The 18,831-nt window shown below is 45.4% G+C and overlaps 2 protein-coding genes across 4 annotated transcripts in view; one reads left to right on the forward strand and one right to left on the reverse strand.

The window, feature by feature from the left end:
- si:ch211-161f7.2 (retinoic acid-induced protein 2) overlaps window positions 1–1,968 on the forward strand; it is a 31,619-nt gene extending 29,651 nt beyond the window's left edge. Inside the window, exon 3 of the mRNA XM_065022659.1 lies at window positions 14–1,968. Coding sequence (XP_064878731.1) covers window positions 14–1,209 — 1,196 coding nt within the window. The 3' untranslated portion in view covers window positions 1,210–1,968. The remainder of the gene's footprint in view (window positions 1–13) is intronic.
- Window positions 1,969–2,287: 319 nt separating this feature from the next.
- Window positions 2,288–18,831, reverse strand: part of scml2 (Scm polycomb group protein like 2) — a 44,167-nt gene continuing 27,623 nt past the window's right edge. The window contains exons 5-12 of one of the 3 annotated variants that reach the window (XM_065022662.1): window positions 15,998–16,281; window positions 15,413–15,512; window positions 13,989–14,192; window positions 9,113–9,295; window positions 8,624–8,779; window positions 6,479–6,715; window positions 5,600–5,772; window positions 2,288–4,146 (exon numbers count right to left, since the gene is read on the reverse strand). In XM_065022662.1, coding sequence (XP_064878734.1) covers window positions 4,021–4,146; window positions 5,600–5,772; window positions 6,479–6,715; window positions 8,624–8,779; window positions 9,113–9,295; window positions 13,989–14,192; window positions 15,413–15,512; window positions 15,998–16,281 — 1,463 coding nt within the window. In that variant the 3' untranslated portion in view covers window positions 2,288–4,020. Of the gene's footprint in view, window positions 4,147–5,599; window positions 5,773–6,469; window positions 6,716–8,623; window positions 8,780–9,112; window positions 9,296–13,988; window positions 14,193–15,412; window positions 15,513–15,997; window positions 16,282–18,831 lie in introns of all 3 variants that reach the window. The other 2 variants (XM_065022661.1, XM_065022666.1) reach the window with 2 other exon arrangements.

Below are 18,831 nucleotides of genomic sequence, written 5' to 3' on the forward strand. Positions count from 1 at the left end.
TTCTCTCTCCTAGGTATTCATGCCATCCTCCAGAACCCGGCATTCGCTGCCCTCATACAGGACCTGTTTTCTGCTCAGACCAACCCCACCTCCTCTTCCTGTCACCCAGCGGGGTCAACCCCAACTGACCCCTTTGCTTCAGCCTCGTTCCCCCCATCCCAACCCCAACCTCCACCCCTCTCCTACCCCTACAGCTCCCCGCTAGCCCCCCTGGTACCCCCTGCCACCCTCCTGGTCCCCTACCCTGTCATTGTTCCTCTCCCTGTGCCTCTACCCATCCCTCTCCCTATCCCCGTCCCACAGAGCCAGGAGTCCAAAGGATTCTCTGACCCCTCTAAACCAGCCTGTATGGTGACTAAAAGCACACAGACTAACTATGAGGAGATCGTCAGTCCTCCACCACACGGTAACATTATGACTCTTTACCCTCCATCGTCCATGGCCTCTCTGTCCTCTGTTGCCATGGTCCCCGAGGGGGAGGTGCTTGACCTATCAGTGAAATCCCCTCCCATAATCCAACCAAAGCAGGAAATGGCATTTCAACAACACGATGACACTGTCCTCGACCTGTCTGTAGCTAGTAAACAGAAAAGAAAAGAGCGTCCTTCATCGCGGGACTGGCACACTTCTTCCGAGGGCGCTACTACAGCTTGGCTCCCTTCACCCGAGGGCACTACATCTGTTTCTCTGGAGGTCTTAAAGCCTGCGGAGTGCACTCAGAAGCTTCACCACCACCCGAGCCTGTTGAACGGTGTAACCCATGTAGAATTCAGTAGACGGCGTCAGTGGGCGGTTGTGGATGGAGGTGGGAGCGGTAATAGACCCAGCAGCGAGCCCAAGAGCAGTAGCAGCAGCGGTAGCTCCAACTTTGAGATCTTTCACACCTCTCAAACAGCCAAAGTCATCGTGGCGGTCAAAGACGCAATCCCCACCACTGCCATCTTCTGTGGGAAGATCAAGTCTCTCTCAGGGCTGTCCAGTAAGAGCCTGTCTATTAAACAACACGACTCCTCCGGCCACACGGGGGCGCTGTTACATCAGTGTTACGGTGCTCTGCCTCTAACCAGAGGACACCATGTGGTGGAGCAGAAGGACCCTAACCTCCCCAGGAACAGACAGGCCATCAAACTGAAGAAGATCAGTTCACAGGAGATCCACATCCTACCCATCAAGAAGCAACGTCTGGCTGCCTTCTGCCCCAGGAAGTAGAGAGTTAGCCTGGTCCCAGATCTGTTTGTAGAGAGGAGTTAGCCTGGTCCCAGATCTGTTTGTACTGTCTTGCAGATCTGGGACCAGGCTGGAGCGTGAAGTGTCATTGTAGAAGTGGGATCGAATCCCGGGTCAGACAGACAGGGCGGTCTCTGTTACATAAAGGAGGTGGTGATGAGGTGAACTATCCTTGACTAAGACCTGAAGACTTGCGTTAGCTCCCCGAGCTTAGCTAATGCCTAGGCTTTAGCTCAACAGGCTAACACAGTCTTGTGGGACACAAGAGACCCGAGGTGTCTTTACTGCTAGCTCTTGTTGTTGACAGAAGTTACACCGTGTTCTTCTGAGACATTGGCCAAGTGCTGTGACTACGGCAGACGATTGGGGACAATCTTCCTGGCATGGACAATATCTCTTCCATGTGTTGAGAGACGAAGGACGACTTTGTTGCTGTAGTGTTGTGACTGTATTTGTAGTTGTCTGACATTTTTACCTTCATGTTTAATTCATCAATATAAACTGTTAAAAGAGGACTTTCTCCTTTTACAAAATGCTGTCAATTCACAGATGAAATTTGGCTGTCCATCGTCTGCTACTTTCCATGTGAAAAGGTACATTTGTTGATGCTTTGCTAGGCCTATACAGTATTTCATATCTGATTTAGGATCAGACACTTAGCCAGTCATTTGATGGTTCATGTTTGTATGTGATTCAGTTGGAGAAAACTGTCATGAGAATAAAACAAAGTGTTCTTGTTGAGCATGATGCCCCTTTGTCTTAACATCACATGTACTTATTTATTACTAAAAGGGACACTTCCCTTTTCAAATGATTAAAGGTTCATGCCGGGGCGGCCTGGTGGTTCGAGTGTTGGGCCAGTAACCATTAAAGGCTGCTGGATCAAATCCCTGAGCTGACATGGTAAACATGTCTGTTCTGCTCCTGAACAAGGCAGTTAACCCACAGTTCCCCAGTAGGCCCGTGTGGTAAATAATCATTTGTTCTTAACTGACTTGCCTAGTTAAATAAAAGGTTTAAATAAAAATGCTTGTCAACTCTCATGAAATGAGGCAAATGGTGAAAAAAAAAGAAGTTTAATTGCGTGAAAGTACATATGCAAATATTATTTAACAAACAAGCCTTTTCCAGTACCGGTACTTGAAAAGTTGTTTTTACCGTATGTATGTACACTGTGTGTTGTTTCTATGGAACAACACACGAAAATGTAGAATCTTAAAAAATATATACAAAGTTGATCTAAAATATTGTCAAACAGAAAATGAACTTACAACAAGCAAATGCTACTATGAAGAAGTCTGTCCTAAAACACAAAAGCCTAGTAAAACCTGAGTATCACAATAAAGCAAGGCCGTTGTAAGTGTTACCGTTCATTTCATCTGAAAACCTTCGGGAAAATGTTCAGAAATGGATCACTTCTTCTGCCACAGCGACAAGATAAATAGTAAAATAAGTCATATTTTATCACATTATAGGTTGTTGTGACACAAATGAATCCCATCCACATCTTTTACTTGTGTGTTGAATCCCCCTAACACTCCATATCCTGTTTGCCTGACTGCTATACAGCCGTGTATCCATATATGCAGGATATCCTGAACATGAAACGTTAGATACATATCAACTGTCCATTTGGTGCTTGAAAACCTTCCGACAACCAACAGTCAACTATCTACTTTTAACGGCTATGATTTGAAATGAGATGAAGGCCATACATGTGTTGCAATCAATGTTCAGCTTGGCTACCATCAGGTCTGATGGTGTAGCCAACACCACCATTACAAATACCAGATTGTTTGGGTTAAAATACAGACAGGATTCAACACAACCTTCCTGTATATATGTAGAGATTAATAATACCTTTTAAAGACAGTACAAAATCCAAGATATTAAAAAAAACATATTTTTTGGCTTTTTATGTAAAACACAGGTTTTTTGTCTGGTTCTTCAAACATAAGTCCACCATCTTCTTTTACAATGAGACGTTGACTTGAACAGGAACTTCCTGTCTTCATTGTCCAACATATTCTAGAATCTACACGCAGCAGAGGAATTTGTGAATGTCCAATCACAATCATAGATCCTGGTTAGAAGTTCCATTGGGCGATCCGAAGAACGATCAGTGTTCCAACGAGTCCAGATTGTGTGATGTCACACCCTGAATCCACTAAGGAGTACGGTCAAATGCAGTGTCCAAAACAAACAATGAATCTTAACAGCATGGTACATTCTCCTTATCAACATTCTTTGATATTGAAACTATTGAAGAATCAAATCACAGTATCCATATAGAAGCTGAATGGTTGATATCTTATTGCAATGAGAGGATAGTGCAACAAGTAGTACATGCCATTGGGGGTTGTGTGGAGATGGCTCCTTGCATCTCCAGGTCTCCACGGCCGACAGTAGCCTGATCTCAGATCTGTTTGTTTTTTACAGAACATTCTGGGACCAGGCTAAGTAGGTAAGGGTTGAGAGAAGGTGTACATGGGCAATGCATAGGTAGGTAAACACTCAACATCATCCTTTGGGATTCAGCTGAGTCTATTCAGAAGAATAGTAGACTGAAATTGGTTCATAGTGTTTCTCTGTACTGACGTTCACACTGACGTTCATACTGTTTCTCTGAATGCTCTTCATCACAGGATGAGGTATGAAGGTCTCTGCAAAGGAATGATTAAGGACTCATTGTGCTTAGGGTTTGATCTTCCCATTCTAGTGTGTGTGTGTGTGTGTGTGTGTGTGTGTGTGTGTGTGTGTGTGTGTGTGGGTGTGTGTGTGTGTGTGTGTGTGTTACTGTTTGGTCTGTTTGAGCCTCTCGATGTGGTGACATAGCTTGAGGGCGGGGCCTAGCTTCAGACCCATGTACTTCATGATGATGTCACTACGTAGAAGCATCAGCGCCTTTCCGTCGATCTCCTGAAGACAAGAGACAGACGCAGTCAGAAAGAGGGCTTAGCACCAACACAGGACAAGATGACAGCCAAGATGGCCGAAACATCTATGATTAACTCTTCTAAATGAAAGGTTGTGGGGTTTTTTAACGTTCAACAGTGAAAGGTGCACCTATTTCCCCCAACACAGGACCAACGTAACAGCAGAACAACAATATCATTCTCTCTGAGCTGAGATGTCCAGACAGACATCAACAGAAAATGTCTGGCGTCGTACTGTAAACATTCACTGCGTTGTAGATGGCCTGTATGGTTGAACAGAGTTGGGTTTTCCTGGAGGGAATGAAAGTGATTCTCTCCAGACAGGTAGGGAAGGTTCTGAGACAGGCCAGTGCTAGTCTCCCAGGTTATAGACTAAACACAGAGGACACAGGCCATAGGAATAGAATTAGAACAGTGTTGTAAATCTCTCTCTGTGACATAGACGTCCTCCCTTCCTGCTTCTGACAGGGACATACACACAGCAAGGAGGGCTGGAGCACATCAGAACCAGGCCAGACACCGAACACATATCCAGGGGAAATTTCTTTTTTGGGATATTTATTGAATTTTTACACAACATAAAAATAATCTAGGGGGCATCTCAATAGTGTAACATCAGGCCTGGACCTGGCACTTAGACATACATCTAGGGAGCATCTCAATAGTGAACCATCAGGCCTGGACCCGGCATTTAGACACACATCTAGGGAGCATCTCAATAGTGTAACATCAGGCCTGGACCCGGCATTTAGACACACATCTAGGGAGCATCTCAATAGTGTAACATCAGGCCTGGACCCGGCACTTAGACATACATCTAGGGAGCATCTCAATAGTGAACCATCAGGCCTGGACCCGGCATTTAGACACACATCTAGGGAGCATCTCAATAGTGTAACATCAGGCCTGGACCCGGCATTTAGACACACATCTAGGGAGCATCTCAATAGTGTAACATCAGGCCTGGACCCGGCATTTAGACACACATCTAGGGAGCATCTCAATAGTGTAACATCAGGCCTGGACCCGGCATTTAGACACACATCTAGGGAGCATCTCAATAGTGTAACATCAGGCCTGGACCCGGCATTTAGACACACATCTAGGGAGCATCTCAATAGTGTAACATCAGGCCTGGACCCGGCATTTAGACACACATCTAGGGAGCATCTCAATAGTGTAACATCAGGCCTGGACCCGGCATTTAGACACACATCTAGGGAGCATCTCAATAGTGTAACATCAGGCCTGGACCCGGCATTTAGACACACATCTAGGGAGCATCTCAATAGTGCAACATCAGGCCTGGACCCGGCATTTAGACACACATCTAGGGAGCATCTCAATAGTGTAACATCAGGCCTGGACCCGGCACTTAGACACACAGGACAAGAAACATCATCAATCAATAAATAAATCAATCAAGGTCCACTCACGTGTTTTCTGAAGAGCTCCACGTGGGGTCCGAGTGTTTGGGGGTCGGCGTCGTGGACAAACTGCATCACTTCATCCACAGACCAGGAGGAAGGGGCGTTCCCCGCCCCGTTCCCCACTGCAGCCTCCCGGTCTGCAGCTGCCAGGTGCTCAGGACCTGTGGTGGAGCTCGCAGCTGAACAACACAACACACAGACAGAGCAGCAGAGAGTCAGAATTCAATATTCATCTTTCTAGTTAACCACCATGAATACTAATCCTTTCAGACTTTACAGGGCGGCAGGTAGCCTAGTGGTTAGAGCGTTGGACTAGTAACCGAAAGGTTTCAAATCCCCGAGCTGACAAGGTGCCGTTCTGCCCCTGAACAAGGCAGTTAACCCACTGCTGTCATTGAAAATAAGAATTTGTTCTTAACTGACTTGCCTAGTTAAATAAAGACAATTATTTTACAGGGAAGGCACAACATATCCATGGCATTGTCCACTAGGTGGCAGTGCTACACAACATATTTACTGCCACCTGACTACACTGCTGTTAAACGAATAAAAACAAAAACACCATTGCCTTTCTTGAACTAACTTGTCTTGCTAGCACTGTCTCAGCTGCTTTATTCTGGAAAATGTACTGACTGTGACTGAGATGTGTGGTTGTCTCACCTAGCTATCTTAAGATGAATGCACTAACTAAGTCGCTCTGGATACGAGCGTCTGCTAAGTTACTAAAATGTTGAATGTGATCTGCTCCAACACAGGAAGCCTAGCCCCCCCCCCCAAAAAAAATCAACATTCAAACAAACGTAAATGGCCAACTAGATTCTAGAGGCACACACAAGGCCCGCCCAGTCAGCCAGCCAATGGGGGTTAAGCTCTTACAAGGCCTACCTTCCACTCTTCTCTGTAGCCCTCTGGACCCCAGGTCGGAAGGGTTGGGGGCCAGGCGCCTGAGGGGTGGTGGTGGGGGGTGACCAGGGCCAGACCCAGGGTAGTAGGGGCTGCTGGACCCCTGGCCACGGTACTCTGAGGTGGTGCGTTGTGTCAGGGGGCGAGGGGTCATGGAGGGAGAGGTGGAGGTGTCCATAGGGTCCTCAGTCAAACCGTTCTCACTGCGAGGAAGGGGCTCTGATGGAGGGTAAGAGAGGTAGGATCGTCAGCGTATAGACACACACTAATACAGTGTCACACACACATGATTCTTAAAGTAAAATGCCATCTAATAATGTGTCATGACAAGCTAAGCCAATGTTTGATGATTAGTGATTAATCATGAAGTGGTAGCTTAGCCGTTAGCTGCTTGGTGATTAATCATGAAGTGGTAGCTTAGCCGTTAGCTGCTTGGTGATTAATAATGAAGTGGTAGCTTAGCCGTTAGCTGCTTGGTGATCAATCATGAAGTGGTAGCTTAGCCGTTAGCTGCTTGGTGATCGGTGATTAATCATGAAGTGGTAGCTTAGCCGTTAGCTGCTTGGTGATTAATCATGAAGTGGTAGCTTAGCCGTTAGCTGCTTGGTGATCGGTGATTAATCATGAAGTGGTAGCTTAGCCGTTAGCTGCTTGGTGATCAATCAAAGTGATAGCTTAGCCGTTAGCTGCTTGTTGATCAATCATGAAGTGGTAGCTTAGCCGTTAGCTGCTTGGTGATTGGTGATTAATCATGAAGTGGTAGCTTAGCCGTTAGCTGCTTGGTGATCGGTGATTAATCATGAAGTGGTAGCTTAGCCGTTAGCTGCTTGGTGATTAATCATGAAGTGGTAGCTTAGCCGTTAGCTGCTTGGTGATTAATCATGAAGTGGTAGCTTAGCCGTTAGCTGCTTGGTGATCAATCATGAAGTGGTAGCTTAGCCGTTAGCTGCTTGGTGATCGGTGATTAATCATGAAGTGGTAGCTTAGCCGTTAGCTGCTTGGTGATTAATCATGAAGTGGTAGCTTAGCCGTTAGTTGCTTGGTGATCGGTGATCAATCATGAAGTGGTAGCTTAGCCGTTAGCTGCTTGGTGATTAATCAAGAAGGGGTAGCTTAGCCGTTAGCTGCTTGGTGATCAATCAAAGTGATAGCTTAGCCGTTAGCTGCTTGGTGATTAATCATGAAGTGGTAGCTTAGCCGTTAGCTGCTTGGTGATCGGTGATTAATCAAGAAGTGGTAGCTTAGCCGTTAGTTGCTGATGCAATTACATTGAACAGTGGCAGGTCATTAATATCTGTACAGTTACTAAGACTTCATTAATAAACTATACAAGCAGAAGTTTTAATTAACCAAACAGCAGTTATGCATTAAGGAAAGTGTTTCAATAATGTAGAATCAGGAGGCAATAAGAAGGAAGACGATTGTCCACAACTATCACTCTACTGAGGACACAAGGAAGTGGTTATTTGTGTTAATTCAGTAGAGTCGTCCTTCTAGTTAATCACAGTGCCCAGTCCAGCACTGGGCTGCATCTTAATAGTGTAGAGAGGCCTCCTCTCCTTGTAGTTAATCACAGTGCCCAGTCCAGCACTGGGCTGCATCTTTATAGTGTAGAGAGGCTTCCTCTCCTTCTAGTTAATCACAGTGCCCAGTCCAGCACTGGGCTGCATCTTAATAGTGTAGAGAGGCCTCCTCTCCTTCTAGTTAATCACAGTGCCCAGTCCAGCACTGGGCTGCATCTTAATAGTGTCGAGAGGCTTCCTCTCCTTCTAGTTAATCACAGTGCCCAGTCCAGCACTGGGCTGCATCTTAATAGTGTAGATAGGCTTCCTCTCCTTCTAATTAATCACAGTGCCCAGTCCAGCACTGGGCTGCATCTTAATAGTATATAGAAGCTTCCTCTCCTCATTTCATCTGCACTGACATTAAAGAACTGGACAGGTGAAAGTCAGTTCCTGGGTAGCTATCCTCCATTTAGTTTTTCCTTATCCTGTATTTTGTGTTTATATATCAGTACTGAAGGAGACGAGATGACAAAGGAAGGACAGGAGGACATTTCAAACTATTGCGATGTATCCCCAGTGAGTGCACCAGGGGTAGCTCTGAGGCTGAGGGGTGTTAGTGTACCTTCCGAGGGGTGTGCCTCTGTGCTGTGCAGCCGTTTGGAGGAGGACAGGGGAGAAGGGTAAAGGTTACAGTCCCTGTCTCTGTCCATCTGGAAGCGCCTGCTCCTTCCTACGGAGCCTCTGGCTATGGACAAGGCCTCTGACATCTCTTCTTTTACTGAAGACAACAGAGGAGGGACAAGAGACGGCATCAGCTACTGCCAACTGAGGGCCACTGAGATCTCTAGAAACTTGTGTTTATAGAGGGGTCTGATGTTTCATGTGGGTCAGTGACCTGTTGAAGGAAATGCTATGACATTATAGATGACCAATGGAATATTAGAGAAATAGCCACAGTTTCTAATGTGACTGTTGATGGTGTAGGTTGATGGGAAATACATGCTGACTTGTGGCTTTGACAAAGATAAGGAAAAGCTCACACACACACACACACACACACACACACACACACACACGCACACACACACACACCATGGTTTGCAGGCATTACCTGACGTGCTCCTGTCGTAGGCTGTGTGTCCAGTGGAGGCCATGAATGCAGGGCTGAAGGGTTGGGAGGAGAACAGGTTGTCACTCTGCAGCTGGTGACACAGAGACTCCATGAACCTGAGCACAAAGGAGGCAGAGGAGGCCTGTGGCAGCTTGACATAGTGGATCCCCCCATCAGACCGCACTGCAGGGTGGGAGACAGAACAGATAGACACAGTCATATGGTATCTAGCTGATTACAGAGGCACTGAAGGCCTGGGACAGAAAGAAGGCCTACAAACCTGACTTAGTTACATCAGCTCTGTCAGGAGGAATGGGCCAAAATTCACCCAACTTATTGTGGGAAGCTTATGGAAGGTTACCCGAAACGTTTGACCCAAGTTAAACAATTTAAAGGCAATGCTAGAAAATACTAATTGAGTGTTTGTAAACTTCTGACCCACTGGGAATGTGATGAAAGAAATAAAAGCTGAAATAAATCATTCTCTCTACTATTATTCTGACATTTCACATTCTTAAAATAAAGTGCTGACCCTAACTGACCTAAAAACAGGGAATTTTTACTAGGATTAAATGTCAGAAATTGTGAAAAACTAAGTGTTAAATGTGTTTGGCTAAGGTGTATGTAAACTTCCGACTTCAACTGTATGTATCTGGGCTGAGAGAGGCAGGCAGAGGCACTCAGCAGATGGAGAAGTGACTGGCTGTACCAGACATACATCACATAGCTCTTTACCTAGCTGTTGAAACACTATCTGTTAGGGACCTGACCATACCATATTATCACCATACTTATGCATGGAGATACTCACAATTCTATATGTATTGCGATTCGATACTGTGATTTTATTGTGATTCCATGTTCCAAACATTTTGCTCACCATTTGTCTGCTGTAGAGGAACAAGAGAGAACCATGAGAACCATGAGTAACGGACATGATTATTTGGTTTCTACGGCGCAGTAACAGACATGATTATTTGGTTTCTATGGCGCAATAACAGACATGATTATTTGGTTTCTATGGCGCAGTAACAGACAGGATTATTTGGTTTCTATGGCGCAGTAAAGACATGATTCTTTGGTTTCTATGGCGCAGTAAAGACATGATTATTTGGTTTCTATGGCGCAGTAGAAGACATGATTATTTGGTTTCTATGGCGCAGTAAAGACATGATTATTTGGTTTCTATGGCGCAGTAGAAGACATGATTATTTGGTTTCTATGGCGCAGTAAAGACATGATTATTTGGTTTCTATGGCGCAGTAAAGACATGATTCTTTGGTTTCTATGGCGCAGTAAAGACATGATTATTTGGTTTCTATGGCGCAGTAGAAGACATGATTATTTGGTTTCTATGGCGCAGTAAAGACATGATTATTTGGTTTCTATGGCGCAGTAAAGACATGATTCGCAGTAACAGACAGGATTATTTGGTTTCTATGGCGCAGTAACAGACAGGATTATTTGGTTTCTATGGCGCAGTAAAGACATGATTATTTGGTTTCTATGGCGCAGTAAAGACATGATTCTTTGGTTTCTATGGCGCAGTAGAAGACATGATTATTTGGTTTCTATGGCGCAGTAAAGACATGATTATTTGGTTTCTATGGTGCAGTAAAGACATGATTATTTGGTTTCTATGGCGCAGTAGAAGACATTATTATTTGGTTTCTATGGCGCAGTAAAGACATGATTATTTGGTTTCTATGGCGCAGTAGAAGACATTATTATTTGGTTTCTATGGCGCAGTAAAGACATGATTCTTTGGTTTCTATGGCGCAGTAACAGACAGGATTATTTGGTTTCTATGGCGCAGTAAAGACATGATTCTTTGGTTTCTATGGCGCAGTAAAGACATGATTCTTTGGTTTCTATGGCGCAGTAAAGACATGATTATTTGGTTTCTATGGCGCAGTAAAGACATGATTATTTGGTTTCTATGGTGCAGTAAAGACATGATTATTTGGTGCAGTAACAGATGGCCCAGCATCAGATGACCCCCCACACACACAGACTGGGACCCCCCCGGGGAGCCCCTCCCAAACCAGGTTACGGACGCATGTCACTTCTCATTACCCCCAGACACGTGACATCAGCTGCTGCACACACACTTTATCCCACCAGGCATTATCCAGTGCACCATGTGGGCTCTGCAGCCTAAACCAATTCCTACTGCCTGATTGAATCCCCAGCCTACCCCCATATTCCCATTTGGAATTTGCCATTATTTTAATGAGGACTGAGGAACTATTTGAATATGTAGAGTCTGTGTAGAGTAGACGGTCTAGGGTCCGGGGTGTTCTTCTGGCTTCTTCCTCATGTCATGACATCACTGTGGAGTAACAACCCTAGTGTTTCTGTCCAGTGAGGGTTGGACCATCTGGGTTCGGACCGGAGTCTCCGACACATCACAGGACTGTGTTAGTGAGCTGAACTAAAGCCTACAGGCATTAGCTTGAGGAAGCTAACAAGTCTTCAGCTCACAGGCAAGCTTAGTTACTCATCACGTCAGCACAGCAGTTCACCGACCCTCCTTCATTACACAACCATAGAACACCTCATGATGTCATGAGAACAATACAATACTACACTAGCTATAACCACAGACCATATATCAGGACAGGCCCCAGCTAAAATGGCTGACCAACTGTTCCATTCTGATGTATAGGGACTACATGACATCAGCCTATCTAGGGTTATATATCTATGGCTATAATACCTCTGATGATCTCTCCTCCTGTCTAGGGTTCTATATCTATGGGCTAACATACCTCTGATGATCTCTCCTCCTGTCTAGGGTTCTATATCTATGGGCTAACATACCTCTGATGATCTCTCCTCCTATCTAGGGTTCTATATCTATGGGCTAACATACCTCTGATGATCTCTCCTCCTATCTAGGGTTCTATATCTATGGGCTAACATACCTCTGATGATCTCTCCTCCTGTCTAGGGTTCTATATCTATGGGCTAACATACCTCTGATGATCTCTCCTCCTATCTAGGGTTCTATATCTATGGGCTAACATACCTCTGATGATCTCTCCTCCTGTCTAGGGTTCTATATCTATGGGCTAACATACCTCTGATGATCTCTCCTCCTGTCTAGGGTTATACATCTATGGGCTATAATACCTCTGATGATCTCTCCTCCTGTCTAGGGTTATACATCTATGGCTGTAATACCGCTGATGATCTCTCCTCCCGTTATATATCTGGGCTATAATACCTCTGATGATCTCTCCTCCTGTCTAGGGTTATACCTCTGATGATACATCTATAGGGCTATAATGGGCTAACATACCTCTGATGATCTCTCCTCCTATCTAGGGTTCTATATCTATGGGCTAACATACCTCTGATGATCTCTCCTCCTATCTAGGGTTCTATATCTATGGGCTAACATACCTCTGATGATCTCTCCTCCTATCTAGGGTTCTATATCTATGGGCTAACATACCTCTGATGATCTCTCCTCCTATCTAGGGTTCTATATCTATGGGCTAACATACCTCTGATGATCTCTCCTCCTGTCTAGGGTTCTATATCTATGGGCTAACATACCTCTGATGATCTCTCCTCCTGTCTAGGGTTATACATCTATGGGCTATAATACCTCTGATGATCTCTCCTCCTGTCTAGGGTTATACATCTATGGGCTATAATACCTCTGATGATCTCTCCTCCTGTCTAGGGTTATACATCTATGGCTGTAATACCGCTGATGATCTCTCCTCCTGTCTAGGGTTATATATCTATGGGCTATAATACCTCTGATGATCTCTCCTCCTGTCTAGGGTTATACATCTATGGCTGTAATACCTCTGATGATCTCTCCTCCTATCTAGGGTTCTATATCTATGGGCTAACATACCTCTGATGATCTCTCCTCCTATCTAGGGTTCTATATCTATGGGCTAACATACCTCTGATGATCTCTCCTCCTGTCTAGGGTTCTATCTATGGGTTCTGATGATCTCTCCTCCTATCTATGGGCTAACATACCTCTGATGATCTCTCCTCCTATCTAGGGTTATACATCTATGGGCTATAATACCTCTGATGATCTCTCCTCCTGTCTAGGGTTATACATCTATGGCTGTAATACCGCTGATGATCTCTCCTCCTGTCTAGGGTTATACATCTATGGCTATAATGATCTCTCCTCCTGTCTGATGATCTCTCCTCCTGTCTAGGGTTATACATCTATGGGCTGATCTCTCCTCCTGTCTAGGCTAACATACCTCTGATGATACATCTATGGCTGTAATACCGCTGATGATCTCTCCTCCTGTCTAGGGTTATATATCTATGGGCTATAATACCTCTGATGATCTCTCCTCCTGTCTAGGGTTATATATCTATGGGCTATAATACCTCTGATGATCTCTCCTCCTGTCTAGGGTTATACATCTATGGCTATAATACCTCTGATGATCTCTCCTCCTGTCCTATAATACCTCTGATGATCTCTCCTCCTATCTAGGGTTCTATATCTATGGGCTAACATACCTCTGATGATCTCTCCTCCTATCTAGGGTTCTATATCTATGGGCTAACATACCTCTGATGATCTCTCCTCCTATCTAGGGTTCTATATCTATGGGCTAACATACCTCTGATGATCTCTCCTCCTATCTAGGGTTCTATATCTATGGGCTAACATACCTCTGATGATCTCTCCTCCTGTCTAGGGTTCTATATCTATGGGCTAACATACCTCTGATGATCTCTCCTCCTATCTAGGGTTCTATATCTATGGGCTAACATACCTCTGATGATCTCTCCTCCTATCTAGGGTTTTATATCTATGGGCTAACATACCTCTGATGATCTCTCCTCCTGTCTAGGGTTATACATCTATGGGCTAACATACCTCTGATGATCTCTCCTCCGTCGGACTGTGACTGTAGGAAGCTGAAGAGGAAGGTTGGTTGGTAGGCACAGTCCACACATGCCTGAACAGCCTGCTGTAGGACAGTGTTGACCGGACCCGGTCCAAAGTGGTCCGGCAGCTGCTGCAACTGCTTCCTGTCCAGGTGTGGACCGCAGGCTCCGTGCTTGTTCACGTACACACACACTGGGAGAGAGAGAGAGAGAGAGAGAGAGAGATGAAGGTCAGGGGTCAGGAAGCACTAGAACATGTCTAAAGCTTCATTCTAGATGGACCAGTTAAATCACTCAGAACAATGACCAGCTGGACTGCTCTAGATGGACCAGTTAAATCACTCAGAACAATGACCAGCTGGACTGCTCTAGATGGACCAGTTAAATCACTCAGAACAATGACCAGCTGGACTGCTCTAGATGGACCAGTTAAATCACTCAGAACAAGAGACCAGCTGGACTGCTCTAGATGGACCAGTTAAATCACTCAGAACAAGAGACCAGCTGGACTGCTCTAGATGGACCAGTTAAATCACTCAGTACAAGGGACCAGCTGGACTGCTCTAGATGGACTAGTTAAATCACTCAGTACAAGGGACCAGCTGGACTGCTCTAGATGGACCAGTTAAATCACTCAGAACAATGGACCAGCTGGACTGCTCTAGATGGACCAGTTAAATCACTCAGAACAAGAGACCAGCTGGACTGCTCTAGATGGACCAGTTAAATCACTCAGAACAAGAGACCAGCTGGACTGCTCTAGATGGACCAGTTAAATCACTCAGAACAAGGGACCAGTTGAACTGCTCTAGCGTGTGAATATATACTGAGTCTACCAAACATTAGGAACACCTTCCTAACATGGAGTTGCACCCCCTTTTCCCCTCAGAACAGCCTCAATTTGTCCGGGCATGGACTCTACAAGGTGTAGAAAGTGTTCCACAGAGATGCTGGACTATATTGACTCTAATGCTTCCCACAGTTGTGTCAAGTTGGCTGGATGTCCTTTGAGTGGTGGACCATTCTTGATACACACAGGAAACTGTTGAGTGTGAAAACCCCAGCAGCGTTGCAGTTCTTGACCCAACCCGGTGTGCCTGGCACCTACTACCATACCCCATTCAAAGGCACTTAAATCCTTTGTCTTGCCCAATCACCCTATGAATGACACACATACACAACCATGTCTCAATTGTCTCAAGACTTAAAAATCCTTGTTTAACCCCGTCTCCTCCCCTTCATCTACACTGATTGAAGTGGATTTAACAATAAGGGATCATAGCTTCAACCTAGATTCACCTGATCAGTCTATGTCAAGGAAAGAGCAGGTGTTCCTAATGTGTATATCTGTTAATACAGCGATCTGTTAAACTGCATCAATGTCATAATTTATCTGACAGGACTGAGTCTTACCTGTGGAGACCACTCCAGGGCTGTTGTCCTTCAGTCTGGTCTCAGAGGCTGTAGTATATACAGAGCCTGTCCCCGAGGAGGGCAGCACACGTGGCTTCCTCTGAACAAACACAACCTTTTTTATTTTATCTTTAGGCAAGTCAGTTAAGAGCAAATTCTTATTTTCAATGACGGCCTAGGAACAGTGGGTTAACTGCCTTGTTCAGGGGCAGAACGACAGATTTGTACCTTGTCAGCTCGGGGGGTTTGAACTTGCAACCTTCCGGTTACTAGTCCAACGCTCTAACCACTAGGCTACCCTGCCATTCACGGACAACTCTTCGATCCCTATCATATACCGACACTACACAGCACCCCTACTGTAGTAATACCACTGTGATGTCATCATACAACATTGTGTAAAGTGATTGGACTGGAGGTCAAATTCCTCCGGGAGTGTTAACTGGAGCCAATCACTACAACCAGTCACACATTTCATTAAACAGACAGACAACAAAACTGCTGTTCCAATAAGCATACTTTTTCAGTCCAGTACTAAACTCAATCTGGATCCAGGAAACGGGTTCATTGACCATAGGCCCTTACCTTGCTCCCAGGCTTGGGCCCCCTCTTCTTATGGGGTCTGGGTGCTAGCTGGGAGCCGGAGACCTGTGGCGTACCATTCAGAGCAGCCTCCGCTGCTGCCTCCGCCGCTGCCTTGAGCAGGGCGATGGTCTGCAGTTTGGGGCGCCGGCCCCGGACCCCCTTCCGCACGGGCAGAGGGGGCAGCGGATGGGGCAGGCGATAGGAGGAGGGGGACTGCATGGAGCGTCTGGAGGGGGCGGGGGGAGAGGAGGAGGCTGGGAGGAAGAGGGCCTTGGGGAGGGTGACTGAAACGAGAGGAAAGGCAAAAGGTGGAATTAGAAAATCATGATGGGATGTTATTCGCCACTGCAACATCACCAGGAATTCAGTCGACTGAAAACACAGCATTCAGTCATCCACAACAACTGAAAACATAGCGTTCAGTCATCCACAACAACTGAAAACACAGCGTTCAGTCATCCACAACAACTGAAAACAGAGTTCAGTCATCCACAACAACTGAAAACATAGCGTTCAGTCGTCCACAACAACTGAAAACAGAGTTCAGTCATCCACAACAACTGAAAACAGAGTTCAGTCGTCCACAACAACTGAAAACAGAGTTCAGTCGTCCACAACAACTGAAAACAGAGTTCAGTCGTCCACAACAACTGAAAACAGCGTTCAGTCGTCCACAACAACTGAAAACATAGCGTTCAGTCGTCCACAACAACTGAAAACATAGCGTTCAGTCATCCACAACAACTGAAAACATAACGTTCAGTCGTCCACAACAAATGAAAACATAACGTTCAGTCGTCCACAACAACTGAAAACATAGAGTTCAGTCGTCCACAACAACTGAAAACATAGAGTTCAGTCATCCACAACAACTGAAAACATAACGTTCAGTCGTCCACAACAAATGAAAACATAACGTTGAGTCGTCCACAACAACTGAAAACATAGCTTATGACCATAGCTGTTTGTTTCTTACCTAAGGTTCATTTAATAATGTTGCTTTTAAATTCAGCTATTGTTGAATGAATCCATGGTATTAAGGCTTATGAAAAGGGGAGCTACGGTTCTGGGAGGCAAAACAGGAGGACTTCCTGGACACACACACACACACACACAAATCAATCACTGTCTGTTCCGATACGTGTTAAGAATTCCACTGAGGTGAAGCGAGTCTACACTCTGCAGCACCAGTAGATCAAACACCGTCTGACACACATGAATTACAACTTTGATCTTCCTGCTTTGATTCAAAAGCCACAGCTCAAAGTCAGACTTCATACATAACACTACTTCCAATCCAATTCCACACACAAACAAACTACCTCCCCCAGCTCCAGCCAGTCAGCCAAAGGTTCTTTAAAATATCCAAAGCGTCACATTTCCACTCCTCGCGTTGGTTGGCTACATTTCAAGTGTTCGCTGTTCGCCCATTTTCCCCTCAAAACATTGAGTCAGTAAAAGGAATGGTTGGAATCTTTAAGAGGAGGAAAAGGAAGCAGTAGAGGCAGGGATCTTTAAGAGGAGGAAAAGGAAGCAGTAGAGGCAGGAATCTTTAAGAGGAGGAAAAGGAAGCAGTAGAGGCAGGGATCTTTAAGAGGAGGGAAAGGAAGCAGTAGAGGCAGGGATCTTTAAGAGGAGGAAAAGGAAGGGCTTTAAGAGGAGGAAAAGGAAGCAGTAGAGGCAGGAATCTTTAAGATGAGGAAAGGGAAGCAGTAGAGGCAGGAATCTTTAAGAGGAGGAAAGGAAGCAGTAGAGGCAGGGATCTTTAAGAGGAGGAAAAGGAAGCAGTAGAGGCAGGGATCTTTAAGAGGAGGAAAAGGAAGCAGTAGAGGCAGGGATCTTTAAGAGGAGGAAAAGGAAGCAGTAGAGGCAGGGATCTTTAAGAGGAGGCAAAGGAAGCAGTAGAGGCAGGAATCTTTAAGAGGAGGAAAAGGAAGCAGTAGAGGCAGGGATCTTTAAGAGGAGGAAAAGGAAGCAGCAGAGGCAGGAATCTTTAAGAGGAGGAAAGGGAAGCAGTAGGGGCAGGAATCTTTAAGAGGAGGAAAATGAAGCAGTAGAGGCAGGAATCTTTAAGAGGAGGAAAAGGAATCAGTAGAGGCAGGGATCTTTAAGAGGAGGAAAAGGAAGCAGTAGAGGCAGGAATCTTTAAGAGGGGGAAAGGGAAGCAGTAGAGGCAGGAATCTTTAAGAGGAGGAAAGGGAAGCAGTAGAGGCAGGGATCTTTAAGAGGAAAAGGAAGCAGTAGAGGCAGGGATCTTTAAGAGGAGGTAAAGGAAGCAGTAGAGGCAGGAAACTTTAAAGATCTTTAAGCCACCTCTTAAAGGAACTGCTCCTTTCCTCTCTTAAAGATCCCTGCCTCTACTGCTTCCTTTCCCTCCTCTTAAAGATCCCTGCCTCTACTGCTTCCTTTGCCACCTCTTAAGAGGAGGGAAAGGAAGCAGTCGAGTCAGGGATCTTTAAGAGGAGGAAAGGGAAGCAGTAGAGGCAGGGATCTTTAAGAGGAGGCAAAGGAAGCAGTAGAGGCAGGGATCTTTAAGAGGAGGCAAAGGAAGCAGTAGAGGCAGGGATCTTTAAGAGGAGGAAAAGGAAGCAGTAGAGGCAGGGATCTTTAAGAGGAGGAAAAGGAAGCAGTAGAGGCAGGGATCTTTAAGAGGAGGAAAAGGAAGCAGTAGAGGCAGGAATCTTTAAGATGAGGAAAGGAAGCAGTAGAGGCAGGAATCTTTAAGAGGAGGAAAAGGAAGCAGTAGAGGCAGGAATCTTTAAGATGAGGAAAGGAAGCAGTAGAGGCAGGGATCTTTAAGAGGAGGAAAAGGAAGCAGTAGAGGCAGGGATCTT

Source organism: Oncorhynchus nerka, linkage group LG2, assembly GCF_034236695.1.
Source record: "Oncorhynchus nerka isolate Pitt River linkage group LG2, Oner_Uvic_2.0, whole genome shotgun sequence".
In the NCBI taxonomy this organism is placed as follows: Eukaryota; Metazoa; Chordata; class Actinopteri; order Salmoniformes; family Salmonidae; genus Oncorhynchus; species Oncorhynchus nerka.